This window comes from Lolium rigidum, chromosome 6 (assembly GCF_022539505.1).
Source record: "Lolium rigidum isolate FL_2022 chromosome 6, APGP_CSIRO_Lrig_0.1, whole genome shotgun sequence".
In the NCBI taxonomy this organism is placed as follows: domain Eukaryota; kingdom Viridiplantae; phylum Streptophyta; class Magnoliopsida; order Poales; family Poaceae; genus Lolium; species Lolium rigidum.
Window position 1 is genome coordinate 35986806 of NC_061513.1, and position 22033 is coordinate 36008838.

Below are 22033 nucleotides of genomic sequence, written 5' to 3' on the forward strand. Positions count from 1 at the left end.
TCACACATAGCTCTTGATGGCAGAGCTGTATCCACTGCGATCATCGTAGTACTTAGACCACAACATAACGCCACCGTACTTGGGCGAACCCTTGATGAGCGGCAACACACGTGACGTGAGCTCATCGGCAGGGATGAATCCCGTGCCCGCCGCGTCTTTGGAGCTAGAAGCCGGCAATCCCAAAAAGATCTTACCTGCTGGCACCGACACCCACTTATTCCACGCATCCATGAAAGCAGCACGCCCCGCGTCAAACTGGCACTCCTGGTTGTTGTAGAACTGCACCCACACATAATCGAACAATCCAGTGCTAATTGCGCCGCCATCCCATTCGTCAGGGAAGGGGCATTGCGGTGCCGCGCTCAACAGGACTGTCTTCCCACCGTTCTTGCCCAATTTCTTGAGGTCCGTAGCAAGGTTGTTCCAGAATTTAGCGCCGCCGATCTCGATGTCAAAGTCGATGCCGTCGAGTATAGCATCGCCGAGGGGGCGGGACGAGGACGTGCCGCCCAAGAAATTGTTCCATAGGTACATGGCAACCTGGCTGGCATCACCGGGGGAGGAGAGGCTGTAGCTTCCATCCGCACCGCCGATGGAAAGGAGAACTTTCACGCCACGGTTCTGGCACGAGTTGATGTCCTTGCTCTGGCTTCTGCAGCCACCAGATGATGGGTCACAGTGGCTTGCAAGGTCCAGCTGTGGTGTCTGGCCCTTGCCAAACTTTGGGAGGAAAGCGAGAATGACGAACTCGTAATTGCCGGATGCGCATGTTTCGGCAAGCGACACCTCGCCATCGTTTTGGCCCCAGTAGATGGCAATGCTGCCGGCGTGGCATGTGGCGAGAAGTGCCAAGAGGAGGGAGGCAGCGAGGCTGAAGGTAGTGAAAGCTCGGCTTGCCATGGCTGGGCCTAATTGGAGAAGGCTTAGCTTTGAGCTGTGGTGCTAGGGGCGATGGAGATTGGAGAACACTGGTGTGTGCTTTGTGCATTGAATTGAGATGACTATGGCAAACAGGGATTTTTATAGTGGTTCGGTGGTGTTACAAGTAGCAATACGACCGCCGTAGAGGATTTCTAGCAGCTTTCGTGCCGTACTGTCTTATCCATATTTGAATCTGAACTGAATTTACCAAGAGTGGTCGTGGTTATTAAGTAGAATCAGAACTAAAATTACTCGGACTGACGGGTATATTCAAATGTCGGGCGTTCCACGGTTACTCAGCCGACACATTAAACAATATACCATATACGGGCCCCAAAAAAGAATGCTTATTCTCTGCAGTGCAGTACGGGACAAATCATTCGCACGCTATCTCAGCGAGAGACACTTTTGGGTAACGGACGGGAGACGCCGCGCGGTGATTGTATATTCGCGACGAGCAGTTCAGAATTCAGATGATTACAGATTGATGAAGGAAGCTGAGAACTAGGCAGTTCCGGTGGATTCCAGACCAAAAACGATGGATCAAATTTGTAAATATCTGAATGGGGCAGTATATTTAATCTTGAGCTTTTGCTCCTCTTATTAACAAGCTCCGAACAGCCTTCAACACTGATACACCGATATAGACAGCATACAAGAACGGCGAAACCTGCTCACATTGTATACTTTCATGGTTTCCCAGTTTTGCACACCAAGCAAGGATTGTATACCATTAAAGAGAAAATTGAAGAAAGGAAAGCATTCTTTTGGTATATGTACTGACAAAGAACTATGTAAAGAAAACCAAACAGTGTTTTTTTACTTTAGGTTATTGTTTCCTACAAACTAATACAACTTCAAAAATGAGGCCAACCAAAGCTTGTTTGACCAAGGCTAGGAGAAGTTGCGCTCAGCTCGGACCACTAGCTGACTTGGTAGATTTCCTGGATGTGCATCATGAGATGTGTTACAAGGCAACTCACATCCGCCTCCAAAAATATTTGGTCCAACATATGTGGAGTTATCATGGAAACAACTAGTCCACTAGTATTTACTTGATTTTTATTCCAATGAGTGTCATTTGTGTAAAAGTGTGTCCTATGATACTTTGTATTTGTTTTATGAACTTCGAAGCTATGATTGTGTAATAAACTATGTCCTTTTAGCTTTCCGTGTTTCAAGTAATCCTAAATGTGCAAAACTAGGTTAAAAATGGCTTTACTGTGTGAGGTCGCAAATATTTGGAAACCATCGTTGGGACCGCTGCCACCCGCAAAACCATTTCGTGTTCGTGGGCCGCCGCTATGCCGGGGGGGGGTGTTGGAGAATCTACATAAGCATAGTTAGAAGCCGATCCCAGATAAACTGGTTTGGAAAAATATTTTTGCGTATACTGGAAAACATTTTGAGGTACGAAATTATGGTCGGGCAGAACATATACCTCAAAGTGCTAAACTTTTTTTTCCCCTTTTCTAGTATTTTGGAAAACTGCAAGTATCCGAGTTTGACCATTTTTTCGGTGTGTGCTAGAGTTGTTCTCGGTTATGTAACCTGCAATATTCAATTATTCATATAGCTTCTCAGCTTTATCCTTTTTACTCCCTCCAACCCGGTTTATAGGGCTTATGTGTATACCTAGGTTTTTAAATTTGATCATGATACTACAAGATGCATATGACAAAACATATATCATTAAAAAGCTTAGATGTTATAATTTTTAATGGTATAATTGTTGTGTTGTACAATTGATATTATGTTGCCCAAATTGATAACCTAGGACGAAGGTAGTGGATTATATGTATAAACTCATCGAGTTAAATTGAAGTCTTTGAAAGGAAGTGAACAATCGGTTAAATTACTTATGCTGCATCTCGATGAATTACACAACGTTTTGCCAACCAATTTTTGTTACTTTATTTCAAATATTATCTGTAATTCCTAATTTTGGTACAATAACTATATTTCCCACAGGATTACACGAAAAGTTCAGCAGTTCACCCATTGCAAACTAAACCTTAATTTGGCGCTTGTCTCCAAAACACCTATGCTCCTATTTCTTTGAAAATCAGACTGCTACTTGTGGCTTGCAGCTTCCTCTTCAGACGCACAAGAAATCTCGTGCGATCCCACGCCTATGCTAAAAAATATAGACAAAATAATATGGTAAGCTGAAGAGTAAAAATTATTTTATAGTTCAAGGCTAACTCAGTATTTAAACAATACAACATCAATAAGTTTGGGCGAGATGGTTTTAAAAAGGAGTTTGTATGTGCAAAAAAAAGTAGTCAACTAGCTTTTTTTTAAACCGATTGTCAAACATGTCTAGTCTTTTATTTTGTGGTTCATAATTATATCATGCATTAGATGATTTGACTCATATTTATATTAGTTAAATATCAGATACATCCATTTTTGGACAACTATTTTGAACCGGAGGGAATACATCATTTACATGATAGGACTCTATGAAAAACATATAATATGCTTAGGATTCAATTTGAATATTAAATTTAAATTTATTTGAGGTATATTATTAATATATAAATATATTTTAATTAAGAAAATCTTATAGTATATAGTCTTACTCCGATACAATTTTACGATAATATATTGCTCACAAGAAAACGATTATATCTTGTATCTCGATATTGATAACCTTGATCACCACCACTTTGCAGTGAGAGGTTACCACAAATCTTGAGAGACCACGATCTTCAGCCAGTGCTAGAGCCTCTACATGCTAACGATTTCAGGGTAGATGGATCAGTGATTCCACAACAACAACGGCACATGCACCTAGATATGTCCCATTGCAATCTCTGCAAGTACCTCCTGCAGCTTTTTTTTTTTACCACCTGTTTCTAAAAGTTGTGCGTTTAAGTTTTGACTCACACGGCCCATTCCAGCAAAGAGAAACGGATTTCAACTTGCACGAGCGGCCCATTCCCCGTCCAATCCTCTTCACTTCCGCCGGCAGCTGCCTCCTCACACCCGAAACCATCGCTCGCTCGCTGGCAGCCAAAGCTCTCGCCGCCGCCGGCGCTCCCCTCTCCGCAGTTCCCGCACCTGGTAGATCCTCTCTTCCATCGCGCTCCCCTCACTACCGGGATGGATCTCTAACCTCTCCGTCCCCTGTTATTCGCAGATTGGCCGCTCCTCGTCTCCGCGGACGGCGATGGCGCCGGGTTCCAAGAAGAAGAAGAAGAAGGGCGTGAAGGGGAGCCCAATGGACAAGCTAACCGACGACATCCTCACCGACATAATCTCGCGCGTGCCCTACAAGTCCACCTGCTGCTGCAAGTGCGTCTCCACGCGCTGGCGCGGCCTCTTCTGGCACCCCGACCACCGCAAGAAGCTGCCCCAGCCCCTCGCCGGCTTCTTCCACGAAGGCTTCAACATGAACCGGTCACCTATGAGAGCTCGATATTTCACCAACGTTTCAGGGAAAGGCTTTGCTCTCGTCGACCCTTCACTACCCTTCCTGCCCAAATACGAGAAAGTTGACCTTTTGGACTGCTGCAATGGCCTCCTCCTCTGCCGTTGTTGGAAGGAAACTGATCCCAAGACATTGGATTATGTGGTGTGCAATCCTGCCACCGAAAAATGGGTTCTTGTGCCTGCAACCAATTGGTCCAGCAAGGCAGCGATCGCTTGCCTCGGGTTCGAGCCGACGGTCTCCTCTCACTTCCATGTGTTCGAGTTCATTGATGAAGAGGCCTGGGGTTTTGATGAGTCTGAGCAATGCGAATGTGATGGACGCATTGAAACACTGGCGATATACTCGTCTAAAGCTGGAGTTTGGAAGCATCATAGCCTGGACAACTATATGTTTGCAGTACCCGATAATGCAAAAAGTGTTTTCTTTAACGGGATCCTGCATTTGGCTACCACTTATAATTTTATACTAGCTGTTGACGTGGAAGGAAATGATTGGTGGCAGATTGATACTAGTATTCCTACGCCACCACACATTGAGGATGCTCGTGACGATGCAATTTTTGTATCGCAGAGGCAGTTGTATATCACAGACAAAATTGCTGGTTCTGATTGTTCTGACCTATCAGTATGGGCCCTTGAGGACTACAATAGTGAAACCTGGACCTTGAAGCACAAAGTCAGCAAATTGGAGCTGTTTGGAGCACGGTATTCATCATTTGCAAATAATTTCAATGTCATCTCATTCCACCCGGAACACAATATGATTTTCATAGTTGGTGGGCACGAGAACACACTAATGTCATATGACATGGATCTCAGAAAGCTGTGTATTCTATGCCAACTTGGACAGGATTGTCAAATTGCGTATGGCAGGACTCCTTATCTTCCATATGTTCCATTATTCTCGGAGGCGTTGGCAGATGGGTAAGAAATATCTTAATTGTGTAGTGCAGCTTCGCAATTGTCCATCTTTCTAATGATATTGGACTATTGGAGTTATGTCTTGAGTACCAGCAGTAGTGAGTTGGGTACATCTCTATGAAGTTGTGATGGTCTGGTGTGTGAGTGTTCTCATGGACCTGACTTTATGTGGTTAGCTATTCAGTCAACTCTTGTGTTTCTGTACTTGTGTATTCATGGCTGTTAGCACCCCATGCGTTTGTAACACCCTAGTACTTTAGTGATGGATATTGTAATCGTTTTGTTAACACATGATTAATGTCTTCAATACATTAATTCTGGTATCTGCTTATTTCTCTCTTCGTGAGTAAGTTATATGGCTTTTGGATTTTGGTCTCTGTTTGCTATGTCATTTTACTAAATGTTTGGCTCCATTTTCTTAAGAATATAACCTGCCAAGCTTTCCTTTGTCTCCAGCTATGATGAAATCATATGCGTGTAAGGTATTTCTATTGGAATTAGATAATTGTGTTAAGGATATTTCATGACATGATTACTTTACCGCAATATCAGACCTTCACATCTATTGGAATTAGATAATTGTGTTAAGGATATTTCATGACATGATTACTTTACCGCAATATCAGACCTTCACATTTGGAGTAAATGATGGTTCCGCCTGATAGATTAGGCCTTCTCTGTATGTTGGTTTAAATACAGATATCACTACTGTAGAACATGGGGGGACTTATACTAGAACGTTGAACAACTAGTATTCTTGTATGACACTAAATGAGCAATTCCGTCATTGGGTTATACTACAATATTTTATCAATGCCTCAGTTAGCTTTGTAGTAATTAGTGTCACCTGAGGAGTTGAAGATGTTTCACTTCAGGTTTGAGCAAGCAAGCAGCAGCATTGATTTTCTTAGCTAGTTTTCTGTTCTGCATTGGTGCCTGCCAATGTCCAAGAATTTCGTTTAATGACTGTCCTTCTGTGTTTGACTGCTCGGACAGCCAAAACAACTGAAATTATCCTTTACAGTATGCACTGGCATAATACTTCGTTCAAGCTGACTCTCGGGGTGTCCCTAATAAAGATGTGTACACTGTATCGTAAATCTCAAGTTGCTTACCTGCTCTTCTTATCCGAACGGTGCTGACTAGCTAGTCATGGAGGAATGTAAATGTTTGGTCGTCACCATTCGGCTGTTCACTTTTTGTCTGCTGTTGTGTACTAGTATCAGTTTGCGCAGTGATGCAGACTCCAAGGCCATAACTTAATCTGAGGAAAGTATCAGACAATGATGTTAACATTGTTAGATCAGGGAGGAATGTAACGTTTGATCATTTCACAGTTTGGCGGTTTGCTTTTTTGACCGCTGTTGATTTATTTTTATCAACTGTTGGGTAGTATCAACGTTTGCAGTGACTGCAAGCCTGTATTTTCATCCAAGGAAGTTATCAGACAGTGGCTCATCCGAAGACATTTTTATCCAATACACTCGTAGCATATCTCACGAGACACAGAATAGTGTCCTTGTTCTTAATCACTGGCCATGAAGTCAAGGTTCTCCTGGGAATAATGGCCGAGCCTGTTGTAGCCATACTGCATTGAAGGTCACAGGTAGAAGATGGTGTCATGTGGTGAACTGGGCTTGTTTGTTCCAGGCAATGTGCATGTTATCAGTGAGTTGTTTATACCTGATTCTGCAGTGGATACTTTGGAGTAGTGCGGACAAACCTAACCATGTGCATCGAGAAATGCTTGAGATCAATTAACCTTTTTAGTTTAGTTATTTTTGTCCGCTATATCGAATGTTCTTACCTGCTGCTGCCTACGATCAGTGTGTGCAGTTGCATTGCCTTGCCTTTGATGGAAATGGCCAATCCTACCGTTGCCTTGTACTCCATGCAATGATGCAATTACGCAAGAAACTGCAAATTACCTTTTTTTTCCTCAAATGAGAAAGTGCATGTTAGGGTGTAAATTGTCCTGATTCCTGATACATGCATAGATCAGTCAGTGGCTCCGATCGAGACGTTGTTGTGTACAATCCTTGAACTCGCTCCTGCTGTACGTGTTGCTGTACAACGATGCTAGTTCAGATGCGACATAATAAAATGCTAAAAGTATGCTGATTTCCAGTTTTCGCGATATTTTTTCTATGTATTTCGCTTGCTTTGTCCCACGGCTACTGAGCGTATGGTTCAGAAACTAGCACATGCGCCAAAGCTTTCGTGAAGCCATTTGAAAACTGGAGTATCTTAAACGAAAAAAGACTAGCACATGCGCTAAGAGCATCTCCACCGGCGGCCCCCAAATAGGCGCCGGCAGGGACACCGGCACTGCCGTATGGGGGCGTCGGTACAACATCCTCTATTTGGGCCATGCACTAATAAAGTAGTACCATTTTATACACCGGCGGCCCCCATAGTGTAGCCCCAATAGAAATATAAATTTAAAATGACATTAAAACCGAAATTCATACTAAAACCGAAATTCATACGAAATTTCTACAAAAGTAACTCCAATTTAAACCTAAATAAAACTTAAACTTAATCCTAATCTACTGGCCGTCGGTTGAGGCGCGCGATGGGTCTGCCTCGTCGTCGTTCTCCGCCTTTGCCGCCTGCGTCTGTGCCCGCTTCTCGTCCCTTGCTTCGCGTATCTGGCGATGGAGCATGGCGGCCGGTGTTGCAGGAGCTTGCCGGCGGCGCTGTCCCCGCGCTTCCAGCCTTTCCCGAGAAGCCTCGATCTCGGCGCGCCTCGCCTGCTCGCGAGCAAACGCCTCGTAGTGGCGATGAGCGTTGAGCTCGTAGAGCTTCTGTCGCTCCGCCTCCTCAGTGGCTGCTCGCTGGCGCGAGATCTCGAGAGCCTGCTCGAGGTTCGCGTCGTTGACGAACTCCCGCTCCTCCTCCTTCAACCGCTGGTAGCGTTGCGCGTTCAGCAACGCGAGGATCGTCGTCTGCTCCAGGTCGGCGGGGGCCTGCGGCTGCTCGCCTCCTCCGCCGCCTCTGCTTCCGTGTCTGCGATGTAGGCCTCGTGCCACGCCGCGAACCGTGGGTCCTTGTCGTCGTCGAAGTTGTACTCCGCGTCGGGCTGCGGCTCCGGCTCCGGTTGCGGTGGTGGTGGAGGCAGCGCACGGCCGTTGAGGCCAAGCATGGAGCCGCAGCCCGACGCGGAGTAGGCAAGAGCCAGCTCTAGCACGTGCTCCTAGGCACTATGTGAGAGTGAATGATGGGTCATGCACTAATAAAGTAGTACCATTTTATAGCACACTATTGTACATGTTGGCTCTAAGATGACTATAGATAACATGGCACTTGGCTTATAGCCAACAACTGACTCTACTATTGAATTTGCTCTAAGAGTCCACCTCCCTTCTCTCTCCACTTCTCTCTCCTCCAACTCATCTAAAATATATTATTTAATGTCTTATAGTGAACTGACTGGGCTCTATTGTACTTGCTCTTATGCATTTTAGGTGTCACATGTTTTTTCTATTCCTGAGTGCTCACTAGCACATAATTTGATTAAGTAGATGACACCCCGCGCTTTGCTGCGGGAAATTGTAGAAAAATATTAATAATAAGTTATATATGTTAGGATAAATTATATTAAAAAATTGTATATCGGTGAATGGTAAAATGGCAAGAGTAACACTAACAAATGAAATTTCTTTTTCATTAATTAAATTTATTAATTGAAATGCTGCAGAAATAGTGCAAATCCAATATTTTAATATGTGTATAAGAGTAGCTAATATCATGGTACTAAATAATTATGAGATTAGATTTAAGATAGTTTTCCAGCATAAAACAAATATGCATCCGTCCAAACATATGTGACCCTCTAGTGTTAAAGATACACTTGATATTGTGATAGCTTGTATAACTAGTAAGTGTGCACGTGCCATGCACGCCTATGCAACCATTTAATATTATGTAGTCTCATATTTTTTAGTTCAAGTTTCTAGGGACGTGAATTTGGTTCTTATTATTTAAAAACAAAATCACTGTAGTGGATTCCCCTACTGTATTCCTTTCAAAAAGAATATTTTTTATTTCACCAAGCGATGATCATAGTCATGATGACTTTGCAATCTCTCACGACGGTCCTCCCACGGTCCAACACATGCAAGCGAAACCCTCACATGAGAAACCAAATAAGAAAATTGTGCCAAAAAGAAATGAAAAGTTGAATTGTGGTTTCATAATGAATACAATCCTTGAATCCAGAGGCAAAATTTATAAGAAAACAATAAACATGAGAATACAATGCAACTTCAGAACGAAACAATCCTTTGTGAGAAAGTAACTTTGACATGCCACAATCATTTCTTGCTTTCTCTGCATCTCCGTTGAACGGCCTCCACAACACATTTGTGCTCCCAAAGTTGTTTCTTTCCAGCACCAACATAATCATGATGAGCTTATATACTGACATCCACCTGCATAAAACATAATTTGGTTCCGAGCACTATTGACAGGTGATGACCAAACAAAAAGAAGAATTGCACCTTCCCCTAGTTCTTTCTCATTCAGCAGGCCTGAGAATAAGACCATGCATCTCTCCTATACAGAAGTGATTATTGCCGATGGAGCATCTCTCCAAAAAAAAATTATTGCGGCGCATGCAGAATTATTACTTTGATCGATTTATGTGAGAATTTTTTTAAGTTAAACATGTCAAATATAATTAAATGGTCCAAGAAAACTGGAAACTCATATAGCTTATTTGCACTTATCATGTATAATGGCATTCCAATATTCATCCATAGGCAGCAATTTATATCCGCAGCTACAGAATCTTCATGATATTGTTGAATGTTGACTTTCCATGGTGAATTTATATCCATAGGCAGCAATAATCATTCAGTTTTATATATTGTTGACTTTCCCATGGTGAATTGGCTTCTCTACACTCGTCCCATGGTAACTTTCTGATTGTATCCCCTGCATGGGCAAACTACTTATCTCAACCGAGCAAAACTAACACAATCAGATTTGCCTTAATTTACTGGACTAGAGAACCAACAGCAGCCGCACACACAAAACAGGGGCATGCACGCATTAGCTCAGGCAGGCAAATCAATTTACCGTGGGGGGTAATGACATACGTGTAGAGCATGCTGTAAATCCTCGGATCAACTACGTCTATGGCGTCCCTCCAGGATATGATCAGCTTGCCGATGCCCTTCTTCTCGCATTCTAAAATTCAAAATAAAATTTCTGCTGATTCATTCAAACTGGTTGTCTGCATAAATTCTGTTGACAAGAAAATGCTACAATTAAGTGAAAATGCATCACGGCCTGCTACTTCCCTTGAATATGTATGAGAAATCTGGAAAGATCGAAAAAGTAATCATAGTAATCAGTCGGAGAGAGCCTGGGGCGGTGGGGGGAATACAGAGTAATCATTCAAATCAACATCAGCAGATTCAACAAAATTGGAGATTCCCTAATTATTTTCTATATCTATATGATTCCGTAGTAACTCAATATTAAATCTGACGTGAAACAAAAGCAGAAACATCAGATTTGGAGAGAGGTGAAAGGGAGATAATGAGAGATGGTCTGACCGCCAAAACAAGCCAATGTGACCAACATTTCAATCTGTAGTCAGGCGAGGATAAATGACGATACCGCTGTTTCCGTGTGACGACCTCTGGGAGACCTCCTTAGATCTAGCGGAGCGCGAGGTCGTCCGATCCATGCGACCTCCTCAAATCTCACATGTAACAGCTGGTAGCTCGACAACAATTTGATCCAAGTGGTAGGCGCTGGAGCAACTATGTTCGGCGGCGCATCGGAGAGTTGTGTTGTGGGCACTGCCGCACTGGGAGGCAGTATTTGATTCGGGCACGACGACAACGATCATCTTTGGTGGCGTCGCATACAGAGGAGGCGGCATTATAGGGATTCGCCTAGGAAATAAGGGGCAGCCGTGATCTGATGATTCAAGGCATTTATTTTCTTTCCCCATATAAGGATGAAGCCCCACCGTGGGAGTTTGGGAGGGAGGAGGGGGAGAACAAACGAACCTCAACCGTGTGATGTACATGGATGGATGGTCTAGATTTAATTTTCCTACGGCACTTCGTACCTTTATAAGTAGTAGAGATAATTGTCGCTTTTAGTCCATAATCCTCCATTGACCTGTCCAGATGGCAATATATATTAAACGTGTATATTAAATGGATCATCAATTACATCGTCAAATAGGTAAAGGCAACGCTTTATCTCCTCGAACAATCTGGTACAGACCAAGCAATTTACAATAAGAGCAATTTGCATGTACGTGCTCCTCTTTTATCTTTGTGAAGTGAGATAGAAGGAAAAATATCCTGGTCCAGTTTGGATAAAGGAGAAGGGACCAACAGGAGCAACAAACATAATTTGGAATTGTATGCATCAACTAATTATAACTGTGATTGACATAGGCATCCCCAATGGGCCTGCCGAAGATGGTACCCAGGGTTTACTGAAAGCCCATGACTCGAAGAATAAGAAGATTCGGGAGCCCAAGATGCTAGTAAGGAAAACTAGAGTTGTATTAGGAAGTATAACTTGTAATCTTGCGGGACGGGTTAGAAACCCTCCCGGACTCTGTAACTTGTGTATTACGAAACCCTTGGCTCCACCTCCTATATAAGGGGGAGTCGAGGGACAAAGAAATGATCGAATCTACTATCAACACAACCCTAGTTTCATATTCGTCGAGTACTTTTCGGCTGAAACATTCGAGATCTACTTGCCCTCTACATCCAACGAAATCCTAGTCTACAATCCGTAGGCATTGACAAGTTAATACCTTGTCAGTGATACTCCACCTGCAAATTTAGGATAAACTTGCATAAGAGGCGTTGTACTTTAGGTTCAAATTGTCCAGACTGGAGCACGTTGAATGATGTCGTAGACTGGTTTTCCTAGACTGCAAGGCTACGGCGACCGACACTCTTATTATGTTCTTCATGATCTCCTTGGGGGATGATGCAGCAGGCTCGTTCGTCTCTTCGCTATGATCTCCTTGGGGGATGATGCAGCGGGCTCACTAGTATCTTCGCTATGGGTTGTATTCACGTGTGGCTGACCTTAGTGACCTCTATACATATCAGGGGGTATTCCACTGATGCAAGGAGAGTGGGACTGTGGGAGGAGGGTGAAGAAAAAGTCCAGGACCCGCAAGCTATATATGGTGTGCATGAACAACATATCAGAGAAGACGAATACGGAATTAATGGAGAAGATGAAGCGAATCGTTCGTTCACCTCTGCATTTAGCGTGACAAAGAATTAATGGAGAAGATAAAGCGGAGAGGAAAGGTAGTAAAACTGAGGGAAATGTGATAAGGGGTGGCCCGATCTTCTAAGTAAGCAACGGTGGTGATGATGATCACGGGGTGATAGCAGCGGAGGTAACTCGATGAAGTGGATGATAACTTGTATGACGCAACGAGATCTCTCGATTGGTCCCATGTCGCCAATGCAACAGCTCTCAACCCTGCAAGATATTCGCAACTCCACACACTTGCGCACGTAGCCGCCGACCACGAAGCGGTAAGTTGCAATCTACTAATTCCCAATGGAACAACAGATCACACAAGACTTTCGAGATCTACACCAAATCAAGCAATATGGTGTAGGGATTCAATAGTTTTGCAGAGCAAACAACTAAGAACTAGGGTTTATCTTAAACATGGTCTAAAGCAACTTTGGGGGCGTCCTGGGCACTTATATAGGGGTTCAGGATGACCTCAGGTCGAAAAAGTACGAAAATAACCGACCCAGAATAGATCTGGTCGAGACAGACTCGGATGCGGCCGACCTGGGGGCCGGTCGACCGGGTCTGGGACCGGCCGGTCCGGTTCAAACCGGACCTGGCACCGGGTGGTGACCGGGCGAGGAGCGCCCGGTTGGCACAAGCGCCACAGCCGGTTTGGACCGGCCGGACCCGGCGCGGGATCCAGTCGGACCGGGCCTGAGACCGGTTGGTCCGACGACACGGCCGGTCGGACCGGATCTGGCACCGGCCTGGACAGCATCTTCTCCTCTCGCGCATGCCTCTCGCTCCTCCCTCGCGCGTCCATGGAATGTCTTCATGTCCAGCTCCATGTCCAGCTTCACGTCCATCTTCTGGTCCAGCTGCTCCTCTCCTCCTCGTGCGATGCTTGCTCCCTGTTCATACCTGATCATACATAAGTAATAGCACTTAGGCAGTATCAAGTTCTCATCAATCAAAGTATCGTTTAGGAACAAGTTCACCTGTTGTTTAAGTATCTTCGCACGAGCTCGTGTCATTGGTCCAATCCTGACTTCATTGGACTTGAGCTTCACAGCGGGATCATCTTCTTGTAATGACGGAGGTAGTAGTGAGGTAGGGATGTCCTCATCATCTCCCCCCCCTTCAAAAGGCGTCGACCTTGACGCTCCAAGGTCTTCTCCGTCATATGGTGTCAAATCAGCAACATTGAAAGAATTACTGACACCAAACTCATCAACTGGAAGATCTATCGAGTATGCATTATCATTGATCTTGGCAAGCACTTTGTAAGGACCAGGCACCACGAGGAAGCAACTTGGACTTCCGCGGCTTCGGGAACCTATCCTTGCGAAAATGTACCCGGACCATATCACCGGGCTTGAACAATATCTCCTTGCGCTTCTTATTCATCCTTGCAGCATTGCTCTTGTCTTTCTTCTCTATCAACTCTTTAGTCTTCACATGTATCTTCCGTACAAAATCTGCCCTCTTTGATGCCTCCATATTGACTCTCTCATGTATGGTCAAAGGCAACAAATCAAGTGGAGTAATGGGTTTGAAACCATACACCACCTCAAAGGGACACAACTCCGTGGTAGAATGTACCGCCTTGTTGTAAGCAAACTCCACATGCGGCAAAAACTCTTCCCAACTCTGTGTCATGCGGCAAAAACTCCACATGAGTCATCTCAAGTGACTCACGGACACGACTGATACGTCCCAAACGTATCTATAATTTCTTATGTTCCATGCTACTTTTATGATGATACTCACATGTTTTATACACATTATATGTCATATTTATGCATTTTCCGGCACTAACCTATTGACGAGATGCCGAAGAGCCGATTCTTTGTTTTCTGCTGTTTTTGGTTTCAGAAATCCTAGTAAGGAAATATTCTCGGAATTGGACGAAATCAACGCCCAGGGGCCTATTTTTCCACGAAGCTTCCAGAAGTCCGAAGAGGAAACGAAATGGGGCCACGAGGCGACGCCACAGTAGGGCGGCGCGGCCTGGGCCCTGGCCGCGCGGCCTGATGACCCACAAGTATAGGGGATCGCGATAATCTTCGAGGGTAGTATAACCCAAATTTATTGATTCAACACAAGGGGAGGTAAAGAATACTTATAAGCCTTAACAACTGAGTTGTCAATTCAGCTGCACCTGGAAAAGCACTAGTAACAGGGGTGATGTGAAAGTAGCAGTAATATGAGAGCAGTAGTAACAGTAACACAGCAGCAGTAATAGCAATATGAGAGCAATGGCACGAGAAGATAGTTGATACTACTTCCAATGATATGTAGAACAAGTATATAATGATGAGAGATGGACAGGGGTTCCCAGCGATCTACACTAGTGGTAACTCTCCAATAAGTGACAAGTGTTGGGTGAACAAATTACAGTTGGGCAATTGATATGAATCAAAGCATTAAGAAAGAACATCAGGCTTATTAATCATGTAGGCATGTTTTCCGTATATAGTCGTACGTGCTCGCAATGAGAAACTTGCACAACATCTTTTGTCCTACCAGCCGGTGGCAGCCGGGCCTCAAGGGAAACTACTCGGATATTAAGGTACTCCTTTTAATAGAGCACCGGAGCAAAGCATTAACACACCGTGAAAACATGTGATCCTCACATCACTACCATCCCCTCCGGTTGTCCCGATTTCTGTCACTTCGGGGCAATTGGTTCCGGACAGTGACATGTGCATACAACTTGTAGATACAATCTAAGCAACAATATAGAGCTTAAATCTAAGATCATGGCACTCGAGCCCTAGTGACAAGCATTAAGCATAACAAGATTGCAGCAACAATAACTTCACAAACTTTATAGATAGACTAATCATAATGTATCATCCATCGGATCCCAACAAACACAACACCGATTACATCGGATGAATCTCAATCATGTAAGGCAGCTCATGAGACCATTGTATTGAAGTACATGGGGAGAGAATACCGATATAGCTATCTGCTAGAACCCGTAGTCCATGGGGGAACTACTCACGGAGCATGGCGGAGGCGGTGGCGTTGATGGAGATGGCTTCAGGGGCACTTCCCCGTCCCGGCAGGGTGCCGGGACGGAGTTCCGTCCCCCGAATTGGAGTTTCGCGACGGTGGCGGCGCCCCGGAGTCTTTCCGGAGTTTCGTCAATTGGTACTGCGTTTTTAGGTCGAAAGGGCTTTTATAGGCGAAGAGGCGGCGCAGGGGGCACTCGGGGGCGCCACACCCTAGGCCGGCGCGGCCAAGGCCCGGCCCGCGCCGCCATGTGGTGTGGTGGCCCCCGGCCCCTCTCCGACTCTTCTTCGGTGTTCGGAGCCTTCCGGGAAAAATAGGAGGTTTGGCGTTGATTTCGTCCAATTCCGAGAATATTGCCCGAACAGCCTTTCGAAACCAAAAACAGCGAGAAAACAGGAACTGGCATCGTGGCATCTTGTTAATAGGTTAGTTCCGGAAAACGCATAAAAACATCATAAAGTGCAAGCAAAACATGTAAGTATTGTCATAAAACAAGCATGGAACGACGGAAATTATGGATACGTCGGGGACGTATCGGCATCCCCAAGCTTAGTTCTGCTCGTCCCGAGCGGAGTAAACGATAAAAAGAATAATTTCTGTAGTGACATGCTACTTACATAACCTTGATCATACTATTACAAAGCATATGAAATGAATGAAGTAACTCAAGGCAATGATCTATAGTTGCTAACAAATAGATAACATATAGCAAAACTTTTCATGAATAGTACTTTCAAGACAAGCATCAAAAGTCTTGCACAAGAGTTAACTCATAGAGCAATAAGTTCTAAGTAAAGGCATCGAAGCAACACAAAGGAAGATATAAGTTTCAGCGGTTGCTTTCAACTTTCAACATGCATATCTCATGGATAATTGTCAACATAAAGTAATATGATGAATGCAAATAAGCAAGTATGTAAGAATCAATGCACAGTTGACACAAGTGTTTGCTTCTAAGATGGAAGGAATTAGGTAACTGACTCAACATAAAAGTAAAAGAATGGTCCTTCAAAGAGGAAAGCATCGATTGCTATATTTGTGCTAGAGCTTTGGTTTTGAAAACATATAGAGAGCATAAAAAGTAAAGTTTTGAGAGGTGTTTGTTGTTGTCAACGAATGGTAGTGGGCACTCTAACCCCCTCGCCAGACAAACCTTCAAAGAGCGGCTCCCATTTTATTTTATTTTTGGGTGGCACTCCTTCCAACCTTTCTTTCACAAACCATGGCTAACCGAATCCTCGGGTGCCTGCCAACAATCTCATACCATGAAGGAGTGCATTTTTATTTTAGTTTTATTATGATGACACTCCTCCCAACCTTTGCTTACACAAGCCATGGCTAACCGAATCCTTCGGGTGCCGTCCAACAATCACATACCATGGAGGAGTGTCTATTTAGGTTAATTAATTTGGGACTGGGAATCCCATTGCCGGCTCTTTTTGCAAAATTATTGGATAAGCGGATGAAGCCACTAGTCCATTGGTGAAAGTTGCCCAACAAGATTGAAAGATAAACACCACATACTTCCTCATGAGCTATAAAACATTGACACAAATCAGAGGTGATAAATTTTGAATTGTTTAAAGGTAGCACTCAAGCAATTTACTTTGGAATGGCGGGAAATACCACATAGTAGGTAGGTATGGTGGACACAATTGGCATAGTGGTTGGCTCAAGGATTTTGGATGCATGAGAAGTATTCCCTCTCGATACAAGGCTTAGGCTAGCAAGGTTGTTTGAAGCAAACACAAGTATGAACCGGTACAGACAAAACTTACATAAGAACATATTGCAAGCATTATAATACTCTACACTGTCTTCCTTGTTGCTCAAACACTTTTACCAGAAAATATCTAGACCTTAAGAGAGATCAATTATGCAAACCAATTTCAACAAGCTTTACGGTAGTTCTCCACTAATAGGTTTAAACTACATGCAAAAACTTATGATCTACTTGAGAGCTCAAAACAATTGCCAAGTGTCAAATTATCCACAACATATGAGGCATTTTCTTTTCCCAACCAAATAACCAATAAGTATTGTAGCTTCCAACTTTTATCATTGAACATTAAAAGTAAAACGAAGAACAAGTGTTCATATGAAAAAGCGGAGCGTGTCTCTCTCCCAATCAAGGATTGCTAGGATCCGATCTTATTCAAACACAAACAAAAATAAAAGCACACAGACGCTCCAAGTAAAACACATATGATGTGACTGAATAAAAATATAGTTTCAGGGGAGGAACCTGATAAGTTGATGAAGAAGGGGATGCCTTGGGCATCCCCAAGCTTAGACGCTTGAGTCTTCTTGAAATATGCAGGGATGAACCACGGGGGCATCCCCAAGCTTAGACTTTTCACTCTTCTTGATCATATATCATCCTCCTCTCTTGACCCTTGAAAACTTCCTTCACACCAAACTTCTCATAAACTTCATTAGAGGGGTTAGTACTCAAAAAATTTGAATCCACCTTGGTCCTGTAGTGGCACATTGCAAGAACTCAATAAAACATTAGCTACAGCCCTCTACGTCTAGAAAACCTCGCTTAAAGTCCACAAGAGACAATGCAAAAAAACAGAGACAGAATCTGCCAAAACAGAATAGCCAGTAAAGATGAATTTTAAATAAATACTTCCGTTGCTCAAATCAGAAAACTCAAAACTAATGAAAGTTGCGTACATATCTGAGGAACACGCACGTAAATTGGCATATTTTTATGATTTTCCTACAGAGAAAACAGCCCAGATTCGTGACAGATAGAAATCTGTTTCTGCGCAGAAATCCAAATCTAGTATCAACCTTCGATTAGAGGCTTCACTTGGCACAACAAAACACAAAACTAAGATAAGGAGAGGTTGCTACAGTAGTAAACAACTTCCAAGACACAAATATAAAGCAAAGTACTGTAGCAAAATAACACATGGGTTATCTCCCAAGAAGTTGCTTTCTTTATAGCCATTAAGATGGGCTCAGCAGTTTTAATGATGCACTCGCAAGAAATAGTATTTGAAGCAAAAGAGAGCATCAAGAGGCAAATCCAAAACACATTTAAGTCTAACATGCTTCCTATGCAAAGGAATCTTGTACACAAATAAATTCATGAAGAACAAGGTGACAAGCATAAGAAAATAGAACAAGTGTAACTTCAACAATTTCAGCATATAGAGAGGTGTATTAGTATCATGAAAATTTCTACCACCATATTTTCCTCTCTCATAATAATTTTCAGTAGCTTCATGAATAAACTCAACAATATAACTATCACATGCAGCATAATTTCCATGATCCATAAGCACATAATTTTTATCAAGTTCAAGAATAGCGGAATTAAAACTTTCAAACTTACTTTTATTAATAATATAACAAGGTAGTTGATCAATCTCAATAGATATGGGACTCATAGAATAAGTCAAGAACTCTCCAATCCCATTTTCATTAGTAGTACAATTAATATTCTCAAGTAACATAGGACCATCATCTAGAGCTTTATCATAAACATTTGCTACGCAAAATTCTTTAGTACCATGCATTTCGACATCAGGCACAAACAAAGCATTATCATAAGATTTATCAAAGTAGCATGGATTATCATAAATAACGAGTAGCATAATTATTTTCACAAGTATTGCTCATAGGTACTATTTCAAGAGAATCCACAGGAACATAACATTCAACCTCTTCCGGTAAGCATGGAGGACAATTAAATAGTGTAAGAGATAAAGAGTTACTCTCATTAGGAGGTTGGCATGGGTAGCTAATCCATTCTTCCTCCTTTTGTTCGTCGCTCTCTTCTTCTTTTTCATCCAATGAGCTTTCAGGTTCATCAATTTCCTCCTCTTTTTCATCCAATGAGCTTTCAGGTTCATCAATTTCTTCTTCCACCGGTTCCTGCAAATTGTGAGTGCATTCTTGTGCATTAATGAGTCTCTCTTTATAATCAATGATATAAGGATTATCACCAAAGCATTCTCTGCAACAATTAAGGATAGAAGAGACATAATATTTAAGGTCCTTACAAACAACACAAGTTTCATAATTCTCAACCATGAAGGATTCGATCTCAGAGGCTCCCATAAACACGACAAATTGTTCTACCTGAACCCATAATGAATATAGCAATTCCGATTATAGTTCTTAATTAAAATTTCCTCACTAAAGCCACATTGAAATTTAAGATGTTTAGTATCCTGTTGAGAGCAACAGTTTATATCATGGCGTTTAAGCAAGATTTTAGCAATTGTATTCACTTTTTCTATAATAGCACTCATTACTTCACCAGCTCTTGATTTCCTATAATTATTATAACATTCTATGAGCTCCAAGTAAGTTGTAGGTTCTCCCATAACGGCAGTTTTTAATTTTTCGGTTTTTCAAATTTTTATGGATTTTTGGGTATATGAGACAAATAAAACAAGACAAAAACAAACTAAGCAAAAGTAAACTACGCAAAATAATACTAGACAGAAATAAACTAAGCACAAATAAACTAGACAAAAGTAAACTAGGAAAAACAAAATAAAACAAAACAGAGAGAGAGGTAGAGTGTACTCCCCAGGTGAACTTATGAGTAGAGCTATGCCTCCCCGGCAACGGCGCCAGAAAACAGTCTTGATGACCCACAAGTATAGGGGATCGCGATAGTCTTCGAGGGTAGTATAACCCAAATTTATTGATTCGACACAAGGGGAGGTAAAGAATACTTATAAGCCTTAACAACCGAGTTGTCAATTCAGCTTGCACCTGGAAAAGCACTAGTAACGGGGGTGATGTGAAAGTAGCAAGTAATATGAGAGCGAGTAGTAACAGTAACACAGCAGCAGTAATAGCAATATGAGAGCAATGGCACGAGAAGATAGTTGATACTACTTCCAATGACATGTAGAACAAGTATATAATGATGAGAGATGGACCGGGGTTCCCAGCGATCTACACTAGTGGTAACTCTCCAATAAGTGACAAGTGTTGGGTGAACAAATTACACTTGGGCAATTGATATGAATCAAAGCATTAAGAAAGAACATCAGGCTTATTAATCATGTAGGCATGTTTTCCGTATATAGTCGTACGTGCTCGCAATGAGAAACTTGCACAACATCTTTTGTCCTACCAGTCAGGTGGCAGCCGGGCCTCAAGGGAAACTACTGGATATTAAGGTACTCCTTTTAATAGAGCACCGGAGCAAAGCATTAACACACCGTGAAAACATGTGATCCTCACATCACTACCATCCCCTCCGGTTGTCCCGATTTCGTCACTTCGGGGCCATTGGTTCCAGGACAGTGACATGTGCATACAACTTGTAGATACAATCTAAGCAACAATATAGAGCTTAAATCTAAGATCATGGCACTCGGGCCCTAGTGACAAGCATTAAGCATAACAAGATTGCAGCAACAATAACTTCACAAACTTTATAGATAGACTAATCATAATGTATCATCCATCGGATCCCAACAAACACAACACCGATTACATCAGATGAATCTCAATCATGTAAGGCAGCTCATGAGACCATTGTATTGAAGTACATGGGGAGAGAATACCGACATAGCTATCTGCTAGAACCCGTAGTCCATGGGGGAACTACTCACGGAGCATGGCGGAGGCGGTGGCGTTGATGGAGATGGCTTTTCCCCGTCCCGGCGGGGTGCCGGGACGAGTTCGTCCCCGGATTGGAGTTTCGCGACGGTGGCGGCGCCCACGGAGTCTTTCCGGAGTTTCGTCAATTGGTACTCGCGTTTTTAGGTCGAAAGGGCTTTTATAGGCGAAGAGGCGGCGCAGGGGGCACTCGGGGGCGCCACACCCTAGGCCGGCGCGGCCAAGGCCCGGCCCGCGCCGCCATGTGGTGTGGTGGCCCCCGGCCCCTCTCCGACTCTTCTTCGGTGTTCGGAGCCTTCCGGGAAAAATAGGAGGTTTGGCGTTGATTTCGTCCAATTCCGAGAATATTGCCCGAACAGCCTTTCGAAACCAAAAACAGCAGAAAACAGGAACTGGCACTGTGGCATCTTGTTAATAGGTTAGTTCCGAAAAACGCATAAAAACATCATAAAGTGCAAGCAAAACATGTAAGTATTGTCATAAAACAAGCATGGAACGACAGAAATTATGGATACGTCGGGGACGTATCACGGCCCTGTTGTGTGGGTCCCTCGTGACCTACCCTTCTGCCTACTTAAAGCCTCCGTCGCGAAACCCCCAGTACCGAGAGCCACGATACGGAAAACCTTCTAGAGACGCCGCCGCCGCCAATCCCATCTCGGGGGATTCAGGAGATCGCCTCCGGCACCCTGCCGGAGAGGGGAATCATCTCCCGGAGGTCTCTTCATCGCCATGATCGCCTCCGGATCGATGTGTGAGTAGTTCACCCCTGGACTATGGGTCCATAGCAGTAGCTAGATGGTCGTCTTCTCCTCATTGTGCTATCATGTTAGATCTAGTGAGCTGCCTATCACGATCAAGATCATCTATTTGTAATCCTACATGT

At 43.4% G+C, this 22033-nt stretch overlaps 2 protein-coding genes across 2 annotated transcripts; one reads left to right on the plus strand and one right to left on the minus strand.

The window, feature by feature from the left end:
- LOC124659341 (acidic endochitinase-like) lies at positions 1-900 on the minus strand. The gene has a single exon (XM_047197246.1). It carries the CDS (start codon positions 898-900, stop codon positions 1-3), a length of 900 nt encoding a protein of 299 aa, XP_047053202.1.
- A 3018-nt stretch (positions 901-3918) lies between these two features.
- On the plus strand, positions 3919-5592 carry LOC124667664 (F-box protein At3g49450-like). Its single transcript, XM_047204924.1, has 2 exons — positions 3919-3990; positions 4067-5592. The coding sequence occupies exon 2, from the start codon at positions 4097-4099 to the stop codon at positions 5285-5287; it is 1191 nt and encodes a 396-aa protein (XP_047060880.1). The 5' UTR covers positions 3919-3990; positions 4067-4096; the 3' UTR covers positions 5288-5592.
- The last annotated feature ends 16441 nt before the right edge of the window (positions 5593-22033 follow it).